This window comes from Aythya fuligula, chromosome 17 (genome assembly GCF_009819795.1).
Source record: "Aythya fuligula isolate bAytFul2 chromosome 17, bAytFul2.pri, whole genome shotgun sequence".
NCBI lineage: Eukaryota > Metazoa > Chordata > Aves > Anseriformes > Anatidae > Aythya > Aythya fuligula.
The window spans coordinates 9,762,067-9,778,393 of record NC_045575.1 but is presented as its reverse complement, the minus strand read 5'-3'; the positions used below and the strand labels follow the sequence as shown (position 1 = coordinate 9,778,393).

Genomic DNA, 16,327 nt, shown 5'->3' with positions numbered 1-16,327 from the left:
TGTGCAGAGATGTCTTCCAACATAAACTTCATGGAAAGCAAATTCTGTACATATCTTAGTTCCTTTGTAAAAGCAGAGTTGGCATCCCTGATTAAATGCAGTCTACCTTTAAAGCAAACATTCTTTTCTGAGGGATTCACCAACAGTTCACCCATTCCATAAAGGGATAAAGAAAGAACTTAATACTATTACAGTGTAGCATGCACAGAAGGGAGGGTGGAAGAGGTCAAAAATAAAAAAAAATGTTTCAAATTTGTTATTGGTGAAATTTTATGAGCAAATATTATACTTAAGTGGAGTATGTAGATAATACTAACCTCACTTTAAATAATAATTTCCAGCTTAAGTCAGTACTATCTTTTAACACTTGAAATATATCGAGTCCATAAATAGCCATATGAATGTAAGGAACAATTATTTGAACAGAAAGACATTCGGCCCACTGTGCTTGTTTTTGAGACTCAAGTAAAAGCATCAATAAACTCAAGTGGAATTCATCTCTTCCCTGACCTTCACAGGGAAAAAAGGGGAACTAAAATGCAGGTCAATGCAACTCACAGGTGAGAAGTGTGTATTTTGAATTCCCACAGATACAAATGACCATAAATATGTTCCATTAAAACGAAGAGAATGCACATTTAGTGGCATAAGTCAGGAGCAGGTCTCAAGTAAGCCAATTAATTTGCACTTTGTCTGTAGGATATTCTCAAAAATACCAGCAGTGAATGCAACTAAATACAGAGTACTACAGTAATAGACTGCACAGACAAGTGGCATTTACTTTCAAGTGTTTATTGAAAAAACTCCATTTAAGATCTTCGAAACTAATCATAAAGCACAAATACTGCCTTGCTAGATAACAGTCAAAAGAAGAAAAGCAATCAAGACCTGCACATCTTTCTAAAGCATTGATTCCACATGATGATGTGTAATTTTTCCTTCCCTGAAAACTCATGAATCACTAGAGTTTGGATGTATAGACAGCCCATTCCTCATCTTGCAAAGATGAGAGCGCTGATACAAACAACATGTAGGAGGAAAAACAAAAAGCAAACACATAGATCTTAGATTCCTCTTACTGCTAGGACAATGTGTCTATTTCAAAAGGAAATGTTACCTGTCTGCCTTAACCAAAAGCAGACATCATAGCAGGGAACTGCTCTCAAAGCACATCTCAAAAAAAAAAAAAAATAATAATAATAAAAATAAAAAAGCACTATCAAACACCATGAGATTTTTAAAGTTATGATAAGGAACAGCGTAGAATGCCAAGAAGTTACTGTATTTGAATGCTAGGGAGGAAAGATCTCATTTTCGATGAGTAGGAAGCAACCACATTTTGCTTTTCAAATGATAGGGTAGAACTCAACTGCAGAAGTCAAGGTTAGCAGCATGTTTATGAGCATATTTTAGAGTAAAGAAGAGAGGAATGTACTGTGGGAAACGCTGAGACTGTTACATGCTTCTTAAATAGAAGAAGCGTATCAAGAATTCCAGATACTGTACTGAAACAGGAATAAAAACTAGTATGAAGTGAGGTGAAAGTCTTCAATAATAAAAAAGCAGAACTCTAACTGAATAAAGTAACTGCATAAAAACTGCTCTTGTAAAAATTCAACTAGCATTTAAATACATTTCTCTTCCAGACCTTCTCATTGACTTTTACATGTCAAATTTTTACATGTCAAAATGGCCAGTACATGTCAAATTTTACAAATTTGAATTAAAAAAAAAAAACACATTCAGAAAGAACTCTATCTTAAAGCAAAGGTACATAAATGTAACCTTCTGCAAAGTATTCCTATCATACAAATTCAAAGAGACGAGTCTTGCCATTCTTAGGCAAGCTTTTTGAATAAACTTGCTCCCTAAATAAAGCACCCTTACAAGTCAGGGGAGATTTCTTTTAAGTATATAAAGTTTTTTGAAAAGCGTACAAACATTTGGTTTTGATTCAAAAAAGGATAGAGACTATGCTTAGTAATACCATGTATGTAAATATAAAGCTGCATGCAATTAAAACCAAAAAACAGTTAATATCTTACTTTCAGAGCTGGTCCTTTTTCACTTGCTCTCTCACTAGCTCTCTTTCCTTCTAGCCCAAGCTGAACAAAGAGTTCCAGCAAATTCATCAGCAGTTCATCCACAAGGTGTTCTCCTTGAATGTTAGCAGCAATGTTAGCTAGGGCATTAATGACAGCTAAGGAACAGTGCCTGAGAAAGAAAACAAAATGATGAACAAGCAACTCCTCAACAGAAGCTTTCCTACCTTCAGTCCTTTCTTAGTAATGCTGATCAGCAATGCTTTTAGCAGGGCTGCTGACATCAGTTTTTGTTTTTTTCTTAACTCCTCTCTGAACTTTTTTGTTTCTATGAATACTGGTAAATCATTTTTATCAATAACTGAATTTTTACTGCAATCAATATTTAAGTAAAAAATTAGTTGTCAACTTTGCCTGTGAATGATGTTGTCATTGCCAAGAGGAAATTACTTTCCTGTATCAGATATGGATACAGACAGAAGAACAGCAAATGGCTGTGTTTCTGGAATGGGAAAGGTCTTGAGCAGAAGATTCAGAACTAGTATCAGTAGTTATTAAAGCTGGGATCACACTGGGTCAGAGTATGCAAAAACAGTGACAGGAATAGTCCTAATAATTACTCAAATACTGTATTAAAATATACCCAGTTTAGCCCAACTACCAATGAAGTCAGTGATTATCTTTATACTTCAGTCCGTGTTAAAATTATACTTCACTTACTAAGTAAAGAACAGCATTATTTACAACATCATTTGAAACCTGCACTGAAGGAAGAGACTGAAAAATCCATCATGTAGAATAAAGAATATTCAGTATAATAGCTGTGCCCCTTAAGTGTTTGGATAAATCTTACCTGTATCCATGATCCTTATAATCCTTTGTGGCAGAGTACACAACTGAGCTTGCTTTAACGCTGATTTGCTGAAATAGATTCCACACCTCCTGGTAAATATATTGCTGTGAAAAAAAAAAATACATGCTAAGTAGAGTTTATTGAATACTATTTCACTGAAGAATGACCCTGTCAAATAAATTGTTACGAAGTTCTTTAACTATCTACTCATACCCTGAGCTAGATTTTCAACTTCCAAAGACCATGCAGTGGAAGCGCTTTCATTAGTGCTTTCAGCTGCCTGGATTTTACAAGGTTTATTCATTTCTTTAACTATCTTTTTTTTTTCCACCCATTTTTTTCTCCAGGTTTCTGAGTTCTGGCAATTCTTAATTGCTTGCTCAGAAAAACAAGTTACATTTGGAAAAGGAAGAGTCAACGTTTGCATTATTCAAGTCAACTTCTACTTTTAAATATATGGACCTAGAAGACTTCTAAGCTGAATACTGATACAAAAAAAAAAAACAAAAAAAACAAACAAACAAAAAAAAAGGATTATGTGCATCTTTTGGGCATACAGACCAGGTTTAGGAACTATTTAACTTTTGAAAACATGGAGTTGGTTTCCTAAACTTTTATTATTTTCTGTGGGGACTAATCTTCTTTACGGGGGACAGCATTCTACACATTATTAATTAGCTTTTATTTTCTGATGTCACTGAGACAAGATTGTATGAGTGTGAACAAGAAAGATATGCAAATACAGACTTCCTTTTTAACTAAAGGGAAAAAAGTCATGAATTGGAAAACTCTTGGACAGTTGTTTCCTTACATTTCCAGTGATGACCAAGCAGCCCAGCTGGTCAATGATGAGTACATCAAGATTAGAAGGTGGCTGGCAGAACTTCTGCTGTAAGATCTGTAGGATGGGTTCCATCATTTTAGGGGTGTCCCTCAGTGCCACTGCAATGTGCCCTAGAGCACGAATTGTATGGTCAGGAATCAAATGAGCTTCCCTGTTAAAAACAAACAAAAAACCCAAGGCAACACATTTAACTGTACAGCAGTTAACAAGACCTCAAAGTACAGTACATTTCATGTAAGAAACAATTCATGAACTAAATTTAAGCATCACTGAACTTTACTATTACCCCTCTACGCACCCATCTACTTAGCATTAGAGAGGTACATGCATAGGCAAAAAGAAAAAAGCAAAACAAAATAGAAACCAGAACCCACAAGCGCACTGCCTAAGAAACTCACACTAACCTGCATGCAAACTGCTCTGTAAACAACAGTGGAAAGAAATATATGTGATCTGCAAAATATTAAGACACAACAGTCTGGCCAGCTACTGTAGGACTTCCCCTCACTGATCTCAGTGATATTTAATTCTGAAATAATGCTGTCAGTAATTAAGTTTTAGAATAAGCTTCATGTCCAGAGTGAAGGAAAACGAGTTTTCACAATCAACAACTTACTTATCACTCTCCTGTGAGATGTACAGACGGTTAGACAAACTGGCAAGAAAGGCCTCAACAATCACTGAATCTATCGTCAAGCCAGCTTTCAAGCACCTGGAATAACAATGAACAGAGAACATGCTAAAACAGCCAAAGGAAAAAAACAACACAATAAAATCACATCAATTAAACACTTCACATTGTACAACTGTAAATGCACACCAAGTATAAGGAAAAAGAATTTACACTGAAGTCTAAGAACCAATTGCCTAGAACATCACGGATGTATTTAAAAAGATCACTGAAGTTTCTACTGCTGCTTCTTCCAGCAACAGTAAAGATGCAGTAAGTAGTAAATAGTAAAATATGTAGTAAATAGTAAATACGCAGTAAGTCAAGTTTAGAATCCATTCCTTTAGCAGCCTTAACTCCTTGCCTCTAGTCACCAACTATTTGTCTTCCCTATAGCTCTGTGCAGCTGTCTAGAAGGGAAGAATAATCATTACAAAAAAAAAAACAAAACCTGCTGTGTACCAAAATGTGACTAGCATGAATTGCCTTTGTGGGAAGCAAAACAATTAAACAAAACAATTTAACTAAATGAGTATTTTAAGACTAGGACATAAAACCAAGGGATCATCTGAAGAAAAACAAGGTCACGAAATGAAAAGGGCAAAAAGCCTTTATAACACAGAGCAGCACCTTCTAAATGGTTACAACACTTTTCTGCTAGAGAAACAGAACATATATTCCAAAATGGTGCAAGCCTCCTCTGTTACCACACACCTCTTACCTGCAGATATTGTCTATGGCAATGTCCCGGAGCTGTTCATACATGGATGGTTGACTTTTCTTGCCAGGCATTACGTTTAGAGTGGACTCTGAATGCTCATTGGTTACACTAATCTTGATGTCATTACCACCTACTAAGAATACAGAGTACAGAAATGAGCACCTTCAAAAGGTTCCCCCCCCCCCACAAGTTGAGAGTACACAGGCAGAGCTATATCTGGCAAATGCAAAAGAGGATACTTTACAGTTGAGCTGAAGAACTTTGAAATTGCTTATGTTGTCAGTACTTTTGTGAGGTAACACTTAATACAATAATTCCTAAATTTAGTCACCTCCAGTTTTCATTTTTATCTATTCTGCCTTAGCATTATGATATTGTTTTTGCATTAGGAAGTGATTTACATGGAACACTTTCTTTTGGGAAATCACAGCTCAATAATAAAATTCAAAAACAATAACAAAAGAATCACTGGGTGCCACCAAAACAGTCAGAGGGCTGAAGAACTCTGTTTTAAAATTTGAGCCATAACTATAATAGAGATTGAATAGTTTAAAATTATGAAGCCTCTCCTAAACACACTGAATCTGCATATCCTATCTACTCATTTTCTTTCATTCATATTGCACAGAGAATTCTACTCTATGTTGGTCATCATTAACAAAATTTTCTTGCAGAATTTTAATGCCACCCTTCTGTCTTTGCTGTCCTGAGCAAGAAGATTCTACAAGGCTGTCAAGTCAGGAAAACCAACATTTTCCATGGCAAACTGCAGTCACAAAATAAAAACGGAACAGTATATTGATAGCCACTTTTTCCAAGATTAACTTTGGACAGAAAGCAAGCCTTAAAAGGCTTGCATTTTTAAAGATTACGAAGTTGATCCATAACACTTGCTCACCCCATTGTGCATGTAAGCACACCCTTCTACACACAGATGCTGACCCACTAAGAGTGGCCAAAAGGTACCAAAGTGCAGCCACCCGTTTCCTCACCCACTTCAGATTTGCCTTATAAAGCAAAGAAACCAAAAAAGCAAACTTTTTCATCCACTCTATGCTGGTATCATGCTAATACAGGTCTAATATTCAACCTGCAAACTGAAAGTAACCATTCTCTGCTTATCAACACATGCTGCACCGTCTACACAATGGGACACTATTTCAACTCCCTGCTGGAAAAAGCACATGCTTTTCTGGAACTAGAAAAGCATATGTTAGTTCTACTTAAAGCTAAATAAGCTGACATTGCCAGTAAGTTTGTCGTAAGACACACATAATACAACCTTTGATAATGCAGCATCACACCACAATTGCTGGTGATCTCACTTAGTCTTATCTCAAGCACTTTTCTCCTATCGCAGTTTCAGCATACAAGCACAGCAATATTGCTCCTAGAATGAAACATAGCTCTACGTACACTGCTAGCACACAGATATACTTCTACCTTGATTTGCATTATTCCTCCTCTCCACTCTAAAAATCAAATTCATCTCCATTCTTCCCCTACAGATCCATCATCACAGAACATCTAAAAGCATCAAAAAGCCACAAAAGTTGTGAAATGATCACTATCATATCCTTTGGAACACGACACCACCCCCCAGTTACCTGTGTGATACTGGCTATGATACTTGTAAAGCTTCACAAGCACTGGGGAAGGTATCACAAGGAAGTCTCTCAAAGATGGATTGACAGAATGAACCACAACAGGGAACCTCTCACATAAACGACCTAGACCCTAAAAGCAAAACAGGAAAAAAAATCATTATGTAGCATATATCATTTGAAATAAAAACTGTGCTGCTATATTCAACTGTAAGCTTTGCACCAAAAACAAAGATAGTCCTGAGGGATTCAATATTTAGTATAAGACTGAAGACATTTAAGCCTCTAATTCTTTTAGATTATCCTAGCATTTGGCATGCTACTCAAGCCTTGCTGTTTTCTTCACAGTTAATTTCACAGGAAATATATGAAATGAATTTCAGTCTAAAAATAAAGTTACTGGACAAGTTCCAATGTGTACAGAATCTTGATAACTTACTATCCTAATTTCACAAAGTACCACATCTGTAAGACTGCGTCCAACAAGACGATGAAAATTAGAAGAACTAAGTTTTAGTCTTCAATGCCAGTGATCTGCCAGTCCCAGCTTAGCTGTTTATGTAATAGGCTATAAAACTAAATATTTCAGAAATTAAATACAGGTTAAAAACATTCATCAATATAATTCAAGAACAAGCTGAGCTAAGTACATTTTGATAGCATTACTCTTATGCAGATCTACTTTCAAGACCAAATCTCTAAAATCCAAATGAAGAACACATTGATGGAAAGTAATACAAACAGGAGATATAAAATGCTCTTCCAGCAACCTGCAACTCCCTCCCCGATATAGTCATGTCAAATATAGTAAAGACAGACCTGCAAACAGCAAATTAGCAATGGCAAATGAGCAATGATGACTTTGCTGGAAGTTTTTGACTGCAGCTTCTCTGATAACTTGATGCACAGATTTTCTGCACCTTAATACCGAAAACACAACAACAACAAAAAAGTAAGCTTGTCAGATTTATTACGCCACACACAGCTCAATGTCATTGGAATGCCTAAAGCATTAAGAAAAATTATCAGCTTCACTCCCTTTGTACTACAATTCCTCAAAGAGATTTAGTACTTTTTCTAAAAAAGAAAAAGGTTATGTTAGTGTTAACATAAAATCTTAGCATCTGCACTATGCCCTGTCAAACACTATGATGGAAAGAATGGCAGTACTTAAAGTTGATTTTGAGGGTACTTCACATCTGACAGAGAGGAATTTTTGCAAGGGTCAAAGGAAAAAAATGCTACATGTACTCAGAAGATGTTTAAGAGTAACACAGAAAGAAAATGGAGAAAAAGTGAGGAAAGAGTTTACCGATACTGATAGCAATGAAGAAAAACATTTCCTTTAATGAATCACTAAGAAACTTTTAAGACATGAAAAGCAGTAATTGAAAACATAAAACAAACTAGAAAATAAAGAGCAAAACTCAGCAATTGTACTGTCCCTTCTAAACGAGCCAATAGGAAGTTTCTGATTTCATTTCTATAAAGAGATGTCTACCTGGCCAACTTATTTTCATTAACTTCTTGGATGAAGTTTAAGTTGTGTATTCTAATAACTAAAAGTATTCAACTAAAATTTATTTATATTTCTCTGAGGTTTCAAACAGCTTGTAAGTATTCCTACGAGTTAAATATAAATCAGACATTCCAGAGACAGAAAAGCATTTTTCACCTTGCTCATCTTTCACAGCCCACACCATGAGATCCACACAGGCAGCATTAGCCTGACAACGCAGTTTTAGAGGACTCAGCTCATTGTGCAGTCGGTCAACATCATGAAGGATTTTCTGAAGTTCTGATTGACTGGTATTGAATTGTTCAAGCACAAAATCATGGATTTCCTTCACAAATGAAGTGGGAAGATCTAAAGAAATAACAAGAAATAGCATTGTAATAGAAGAAAGGGAGATAGTGTATCAGAACGAAAGCACATGTGAAATTAATTGCCATGTCATGAATAATTTCATGAAATTTATGCCCTACCTAAAAAGATAAATATTGTAGCAAAGTTCACCCGCTATCAGACAATTAAAACGCCGTCTGTAAATCATTCCAGTGGTGTCATAAGAATTTTTTTCTCTATTTCCATTGCACCTTTACATGGAAACATCTCAAAATACATCAGAAATTACATGGCAAAATAAATAAATACTATACCTTTCATATAGTATAATGTGTCTCTCAGCATTTTAAACTGCGCAAGATAAAGAGGATCACTGAATGTTTTATAATAGAGATCTGTATTAGCACCTGTCTGCAAGAGAAAACAAACAACCATCCAGATTAAAGTGCAATATTTTCCATAACATGGATAAATAAATCTTCTCATTCAAGTCACAATTGTTTTACCCCACAATGTAAACAGAAAGACAAGTACAAGCACTTTAACAACTTTACAACCACCATTAAATACAATTCAGTCAGTCTTTTGATTTGAAAAGCTCATACATGTTCTCAGTATTCTAATAATAATACATTAAAAAAAAATTGATCATTTTACTGAGACAGCAAAGGAGTAACTGAAGCTGTCTCCACTTAAGCCTGCATTTCAAATATGGCAGAACTTGAAAGATGGCTGGAGAGAACAGCACTTGTACTCCCACACAACTGAACTCCTTTTATGACAGCTTTACACCTCCAACAAAATGGAACTAACTCCATAATATGTGGTACAGGAACACGTATGTCACCTCTAAAACTGAAGGTCCAAGAATTGTAATGCTATGACATTTCTTGAAATGATACCTACAAGAGCAGCAGTGATTTCCAAGCCAGAAAAAGGAGAGAAAAGACAAAACAAACACACACCACATTTTAACTACATGAAAAAAGACAATAGCATAATGAAATAAGCAACAATTCTACATTCTGAGCCTACAGCAAACCAGTTTGGGCAACCAATGCTGTAATTTAGTAGGGCAACAGAGCTCAGTTAGCTGAATAATTAAAAGAAAATAATGATTTCCTTTTTTGTTAGTGAAAAATATTCTCTCCTCATTTTAACACAGCCCAAGGCTAGCTTCAAAAAACTGAAAGAAAGCCAATTAGCTAATTTAAAAGTATTAAGACAAAACATTCAAGTCAAGAGAAAGAGATTTTAAGAACGTACCTCTGCAACTTCAGCTACAACTGCATCTAAAGTCTTTAGCAGAGAATCCCCAACAATCTGTTTTACCTACAGAGGGGAAAAAAGAAAAAAGGACATTTTATATTCATGACTCTAGATAGAAAGATGATACCATTTTGCATGTGCAAAGACAATGCCCATCACTTCTGCAAAGCATCCAATGAAATTAATGCTACAAGAATTTTTAGTTGCAACAAGATTTAATATTTTTCAGCCTCTGTGCAATATTCCAAAATAGCTGGTGCATGAAGCAGCCAGGGCCAGTAGCCTCTACCACTCAGCATGAATTCACAGCAACAACACTCTTCTGGAAGAGGGTCTTATTCGCACAGCAAAAAACAATCTACTTCAGCAACTGTCAGTACACAAGTACCACATGGTCTGAGACACACCAAAAGAAAGAATCTGACAAAGTTATTTGATATTCCAACTTCACATCTCAACTTTGCATTTCAGGAATACTATTGAAACGCGATGTTAAATGCCATAAAAATAACATTACAAAAAGCTCGAACGATAAGCACAATCTTTTTGTTTGCACTTCTAAAAGCTTAAATAAACTGCATCTTTCTCTAGTATGGAAATTGCTGCAACCTTCATAGTAATCTATCACTTACCATGTTCAAAAGCTGGCGAAGCATTTCCAGTGGGATGTTAAACTCTTTATTGTTAATGCCATTAAAGAGAGGAGAAACTGAAAAGCTGGAGCTGATCGTAGTGAAGTAATAATCAGGATCCAGTGCACTCCCATCAGGAAGATATGAACCTGATCAAAAAAATAAAGAAGTATGAGAAAAAAAATTTGGGGAGAGAAAGGATACATAGATTTTGTTTAATGGCAATGTTTAATCATCAGTAAAGAGTTATTTCTAACATGGGCGCAGTCTTTAACTGACAAGTTATCAAGAGGCTCAATTCAGCTAATCTACTGGCAAATCAAGACAAAACTACAATGAAAAACATATTTGTTCATCAAATAGCAACAATCCTGTGTGAGGAATTGATTTTAGCCTGTGTTCATGTCACAGGCACTGCTGACAACAACTCTTACCATACTACTGATGTCCCTTTACCTGAAATTATTTCTGTAAATGCCATTTTAGTATTGAGCAGAGATACAAAAAACAGGCTCTCTCGTGAGATTTTTCCTTATCTTAGAGTGAATGAACATGGAGCATAGCTTTAATTTTAGAAGAGCCAGTTCATTATTGCAGTTTGAAGATAAAGACAAAATATTTTTTTCAGATTCAAATATTACACAAATAGCTTGCAAATCGTACTGCTTTGGATACTGCTTGCAGTTTAGAACTTACAACTTTGCCTTTTTAAAGTACTTAGCTGCCTGTGCTGAAGTAATGTTCTTGCAACTAATAGACTTTCAAGCAGCACTGTTTACTAACAACAATAAAAAAGTCTTTTTTATTTCCCCAAAACACTTAGCCAGAAAAACAAACAAGACCATTAGCCTTATTTTCTAAATATGATGATTATCACAGACTATACTACAAAGAAAAATATAAAGGCTTGCCTCCAGGCTTTAATTATGCTTTGCATTTTGCTATTGTCTCTTTAACCTGATGGGTTTTTTTTGTTTGGTTGTTTTTTAACACTCAAAACTTCAAGAACCTAAAGCTGAAGATGTGTATAGGTTGGTTCAACAGAGTAGACAGAGGATAACTTATTTTTCTTACTTATCCACTTATGATGAATTACCCTGCATCCCATGATACGAGGAAGGAAGACAGATTCCTCTACAAACAGTAACATGAAGAAGACAGAAAATGTAGTGTGGGAGAAATCATCTTAAACCAGGGTTTCAGAGACAGAATGAACACAGAAAACAAGAATGTCCAAACCATTAAAGACTTCAGAGGTCCAGACAAAACCAAAGACGCCTCAGATGCAGAATCAGTTTGCCACTGAACTTGTGCAAATATGGTTTATTTTCAAGCACTGCTTCTACATGTCACAGCACAAAAACTCAAAGCTGGAGCTGTACCAAAACCCAGTGGTTAAGAGACAACTTCTGTGTCTCCTTTAATATTTTTCACTTCAGCAAATTACTAGGTCCTTAAACAGTGACCCATACCAAATTCACTTCAAATGGAGCTGTTGTTTTAGAATCCTAGAATTTTGAGACCTTTGTGGTACATTCTAGACACTAGTCCATCAATTTCCTTGTTTTGTGAAGAATGGCATTAACACTTGATTCTGAAAGTTACTCAGTCTAATCTGCCCAAGTATTTTTGGCTTAGTCGAATTAAGCTCTTCAGTACGAGGCACTGCCTAGCACGGGGAAATCATGTCTCTCAGAAGCCTGCCAGAAACAACTGACCCCGGAGATCAGTAGTATTAATGACGACTACTTCCTGCCGTCTTCACACTGCACTTTTTCAGAAATCTAGCAGGCATGTGCCTTAGAATTACTGTAAGAATCCGAGAATGTAGAGAAAGAGGTCAAAAGGATTTTGGTTCTCAATTTTCTGTAAAGAGAAATAAAAATAAAGGAATCACACATTATTCATTTGCAAAATAATTTACCTTCAAAGTAATGAATTGCAGATCCTCCAGGAGAGCTGGGTGGGGGAATTCCACGTTCAGGACTAACCTGAAACATCACACACTTTTTAAAACCATACTTTTAAAAACTATGGAGAAATACTCATCAGTGTGTTCACACGCTTTATAGTGAAACACAGCTTCAGGTGAAACTACCAGAACAATGTATTGACAGGCCTAACAGCTCAATTACAACCAAAAAATGGGAAGTTAAAAAAGGCTAGTTCAGTAGTTTTGATTAAAGGAAACAGATCAGAATGACAACTCCTGTACTGCACATAACTATGCTAATAACAATCCATGGTTTCCAAACAGGCACCTGAACCCATTTTCTCCCTATGATAACGAATATGCACAGCTGCCAGTAAAGCCAGCAGGAGCTTCTATAATCTCAGCACTTCTGAAAACTCTAGCCATCAACTGACAGTTTCCCAAATTTTCTAATAAACATTACATAGACATATATATATATATATATTTTTTTTTTTAACATGAAACATAATATAAAATCAGGAATAGAATTGGGCATCCATTTATAATCCAGATTTATTGCTACAGTAATTAGTTTAACTGTCACTAATTATTTTGTAGCTTAGAAGCTACAAAAATCATTCTGAAAGTCAGCCATAGAACCAAAATAAAGATTTCTGAACATGGTCAAATAACATGTTAAGAGACAGTCTATGTACCCAGGCTTAAGGCTGCCTTAATCACATCAAGACCACAATGTCATTGTAGCACCAATTCCACCACATGGCAAGTCATACAGACCTGTGAGATGCTAGATACACTGCTAGCTTTTCTCTTTAGTGTTCCTTCTTGGCAAACAGTGAGCAGAGAACTGGGAAGAATGGATCTGAAATCATTAAAGGATCGCCGGCGAATTCCTTCAAGCTCTTCTGGAACTCTCAGGGAATGTGGGGGAATTTTTGGGAAAAGCTTTGAAAGGAGAGCCTCCTCTGAATTGCTGTAGCGACCAAAGGCTCGAGAAATTCCGATGAGGCAGGGCACTGCATACTTGCATAAATATTCTGGAGAGGGAAAAGAAACAAAAACAAAAGATATAAGAATATATTAACAGTAACATAGCAAAACTGAGGAGAGGTAGTTCTACCAGTTCACAAAACTGCTTCAGCCTAAAGTGCTTTACAAAGATTTGTTCAAAAGCAGAGGAAAAATTAGAAAGTTATCTTAAATTAATATACATCTCTAGCTTCTGTATTTCATTTACAGCAACAGAGTAAATACATGCTAAGAGAAAAGCTAATGAGAAAAGCTTCTCATTTCTCAGGAGCAATCCTAATAGTTTGAAAATACAAGAATTTCAGAGGACAAGTTCAGATACAGTAACAATATAAAGAGTTATTTTAAAAGTACCTTTATCATGCATCTGTGGGGTCTGGCACATTCCCAACAGGAACTGCATTACTTGTAGAATTGCATCCAAAATCTAAAGTAATCATGACAGACGTACAAAAACAGATGTTGGTAAAGAGGTTTTATCATCATATATGAGATCACTACAACACATATGACACTTACTTACGAATGTGAGCATCTCTGTAAACAAGATGTTTTTAATGCTGTGTGACTACAAAAGTATATTGGTCTCATTCAGCTTACAGAGCTTCCTTTGTAAAGCCTTCAGCCAACTGGTGTGTACAACAGAATAAAATTGCAGAAGCCCTGATCTTAGTACCAAGCTTGAATTCTAGAACTCTGGACTCAGTGATTGTCATACTTTGACATCCAGAAGCAAAAACAGATTTAAGAATTTCTTCTGTGTACCTGACTTCATTAATTGAAGCAAAGTAACGCAGCAGTATACATGTCAAAGCAACCAATCCCTTGGCAAGGAAGAAGGAAGGCAGCTGTGATGTACTCCTGCCTAGACATTTGTCAATTACACCACTGGAGAATCGGGTATGAGGTAAGCACAAACTTAAACTCTACCTGCTCTCTGAGAGAGGCGTCCCTGTAAGCAACATCTGATAACAAAGTTACCAAGCAGAAGCTGAAGTTTTCTGCTACTGGAAGCAACCCTGCAAAGTAAGAGGTAAGTACTGTTAGAGATGGCATATCAGAAAAAATAATAATAAAGACAACACAACAGATTCACATGCCGTACAGTTCTGAGACAGCCTGTGGGTAGAGTCCTACACACATGATGTAGAAGTACTTTCTAACCATCATAATTTCAGTGTGAAGCATTAAAAACCTATTTTTAAATTTGTAAAATCCCTTCCCGGTTTTCAAATAAATAAATAAATAAAATATAATATGCTTTGTGAAACAGAAGTATTCTTATATTATATTTAAGTGGTATTAAGGGAGGAAGAAATTAAGTGGTTTCACAGCAACTAAGTATCTAACTAAAAGCAGATCATAAAAATCTCAGGTTCCATTCTCCTGACCTAACCGCCATGCAAACTTCTCCAATTTAGTCCCAAAATATATTGAACACAGATTTATTTGGAAGCGCAATTTCTCATAAAGCAGTCAAGAAGAAAGCTGGGAGGTATTCAGCTTTCTCTTTGCTTATAAAGAACAACCAGTATTAAACACTGTCAAGTCAAGAGCTGAGGACCTAACAGGCCCTCTCCCATTTCTCTTTTTACCATGTCCTGAATAGGCTTTGTTCCTTCTATTTCTTGTCTCCTGTTCTATGAGAATGATAAGAACACACAAAAACAAACATCACCTCTGCCTTTCCGTGCATTGCTTTCTTCTATCCACTGGACTTTGGGAAGTCCCTTCAGAAGTCGGAGGAGGTACGGAACCACATTATCTTTGTGCTAAAGTGGAAAATACTCTATTTAAAATGGAAACAAAAAGCTGAACAATATCTGCTAAAGATATTTTAGAGGCATGGAAACACTACATTAAACAAACATAGAACACGCTTTTTCTAATGATTACTCCACAGGCTTCTTGAGTATTGCAAAATATATTTCAACACAGGCAAAGGAAAGTAAATTAACTCAGTTCTATAAACCCAAGCATTTTGTTCTGGGCAACCACTCGTTCTCCATAAAAGTTGGGATTAATTGAATTAATTAATTTTCTCTCCAATTCGTTCATCAATTTGCACCAAAGTCACAAGATAATTTTAAGATGTCTAGATATTTAGAAATGCCAGTCCCAATTCAATATTGGAAATCCATCCCTTAGCCGTAAGCAAATCACTTTGCACACCCACTTAACACCTCAGTTAAATCTGCAAATCCAAGAACAATAATTTCTTTCCCCACAGAGCTGGATTAGTTAAAACTGATGTTTTCAAAACCATCATAAAAATGCTAAAAAAATGAATACAATTGCTTTAACTTCATACTAACAAAATGCAAACAGGACAAAGTTGTTAATACTATGTATGCAAGCTATATCGTAGTAACCAGGCACCAAAGAGGAGGAAATTCAGTATCAATCCAAACCCCAGCATCATTAAAAGACTTGAAGTGAGGTGAATGTCTTTGAAACCAGGACTCCATACATCCTTCCTTTCTTCTCCAAGAAACAATACCATCCCCAGAGTTTGAAGAGAAGAGAACCAGCTTGTCAGAAACAAGCTGACAGATACAAAAGGGATATTTGTATACAATGCAACCTATGCCCAGGCATAAAAAGGCTGTTACAAACCTGACATTCAGGAGCATGTTTGCTCCTGAAACATACCTGTTGTTTAGAAGCTGGTGAGAGCAGAACAAGCAATGACACACTGAGTAAATTGCACCGAACAGTTTGCCCACACCTATAAAAACTTCTTGCACTTCCACATTCAGCCAACATATACTCTAACAATGAAAACTTCTACGCTTCATGTTTCCTCTTAAAAACCACTTCCCTCCTTTACTACCTCAAATTTAATGCCACAGGGCCAATTCATCAGCTACCTTTTAAAAAT

General features: G+C 36.0%; 1 protein-coding gene across 1 annotated transcript in view; it reads right to left on the bottom strand.

Moving 5' to 3' along the window:
• Positions 1–16,327, bottom strand: part of PI4KA (phosphatidylinositol 4-kinase alpha) — a 59,864-nt gene that overhangs the window by 41,197 nt on the left and 2,340 nt on the right. The window contains exons 3-18 of the mRNA XM_032199389.1: positions 15,125–15,218; positions 14,377–14,465; positions 13,801–13,873; positions 13,195–13,454; positions 12,406–12,472; positions 10,482–10,630; positions 9,847–9,912; positions 8,895–8,991; positions 8,410–8,601; positions 7,554–7,654; positions 6,738–6,867; positions 5,131–5,263; positions 4,356–4,451; positions 3,707–3,890; positions 2,896–2,999; positions 2,046–2,214 (exon numbers count right to left, since the gene is read on the bottom strand). Of these exons, the coding sequence (XP_032055280.1) occupies positions 2,046–2,214; positions 2,896–2,999; positions 3,707–3,890; positions 4,356–4,451; positions 5,131–5,263; positions 6,738–6,867; positions 7,554–7,654; positions 8,410–8,601; positions 8,895–8,991; positions 9,847–9,912; positions 10,482–10,630; positions 12,406–12,472; positions 13,195–13,454; positions 13,801–13,873; positions 14,377–14,465; positions 15,125–15,218 (2,004 nt within the window). The remainder of the gene's footprint in view (positions 1–2,045; positions 2,215–2,895; positions 3,000–3,706; positions 3,891–4,355; positions 4,452–5,130; positions 5,264–6,737; positions 6,868–7,553; positions 7,655–8,409; positions 8,602–8,894; positions 8,992–9,846; positions 9,913–10,481; positions 10,631–12,405; positions 12,473–13,194; positions 13,455–13,800; positions 13,874–14,376; positions 14,466–15,124; positions 15,219–16,327) is intronic.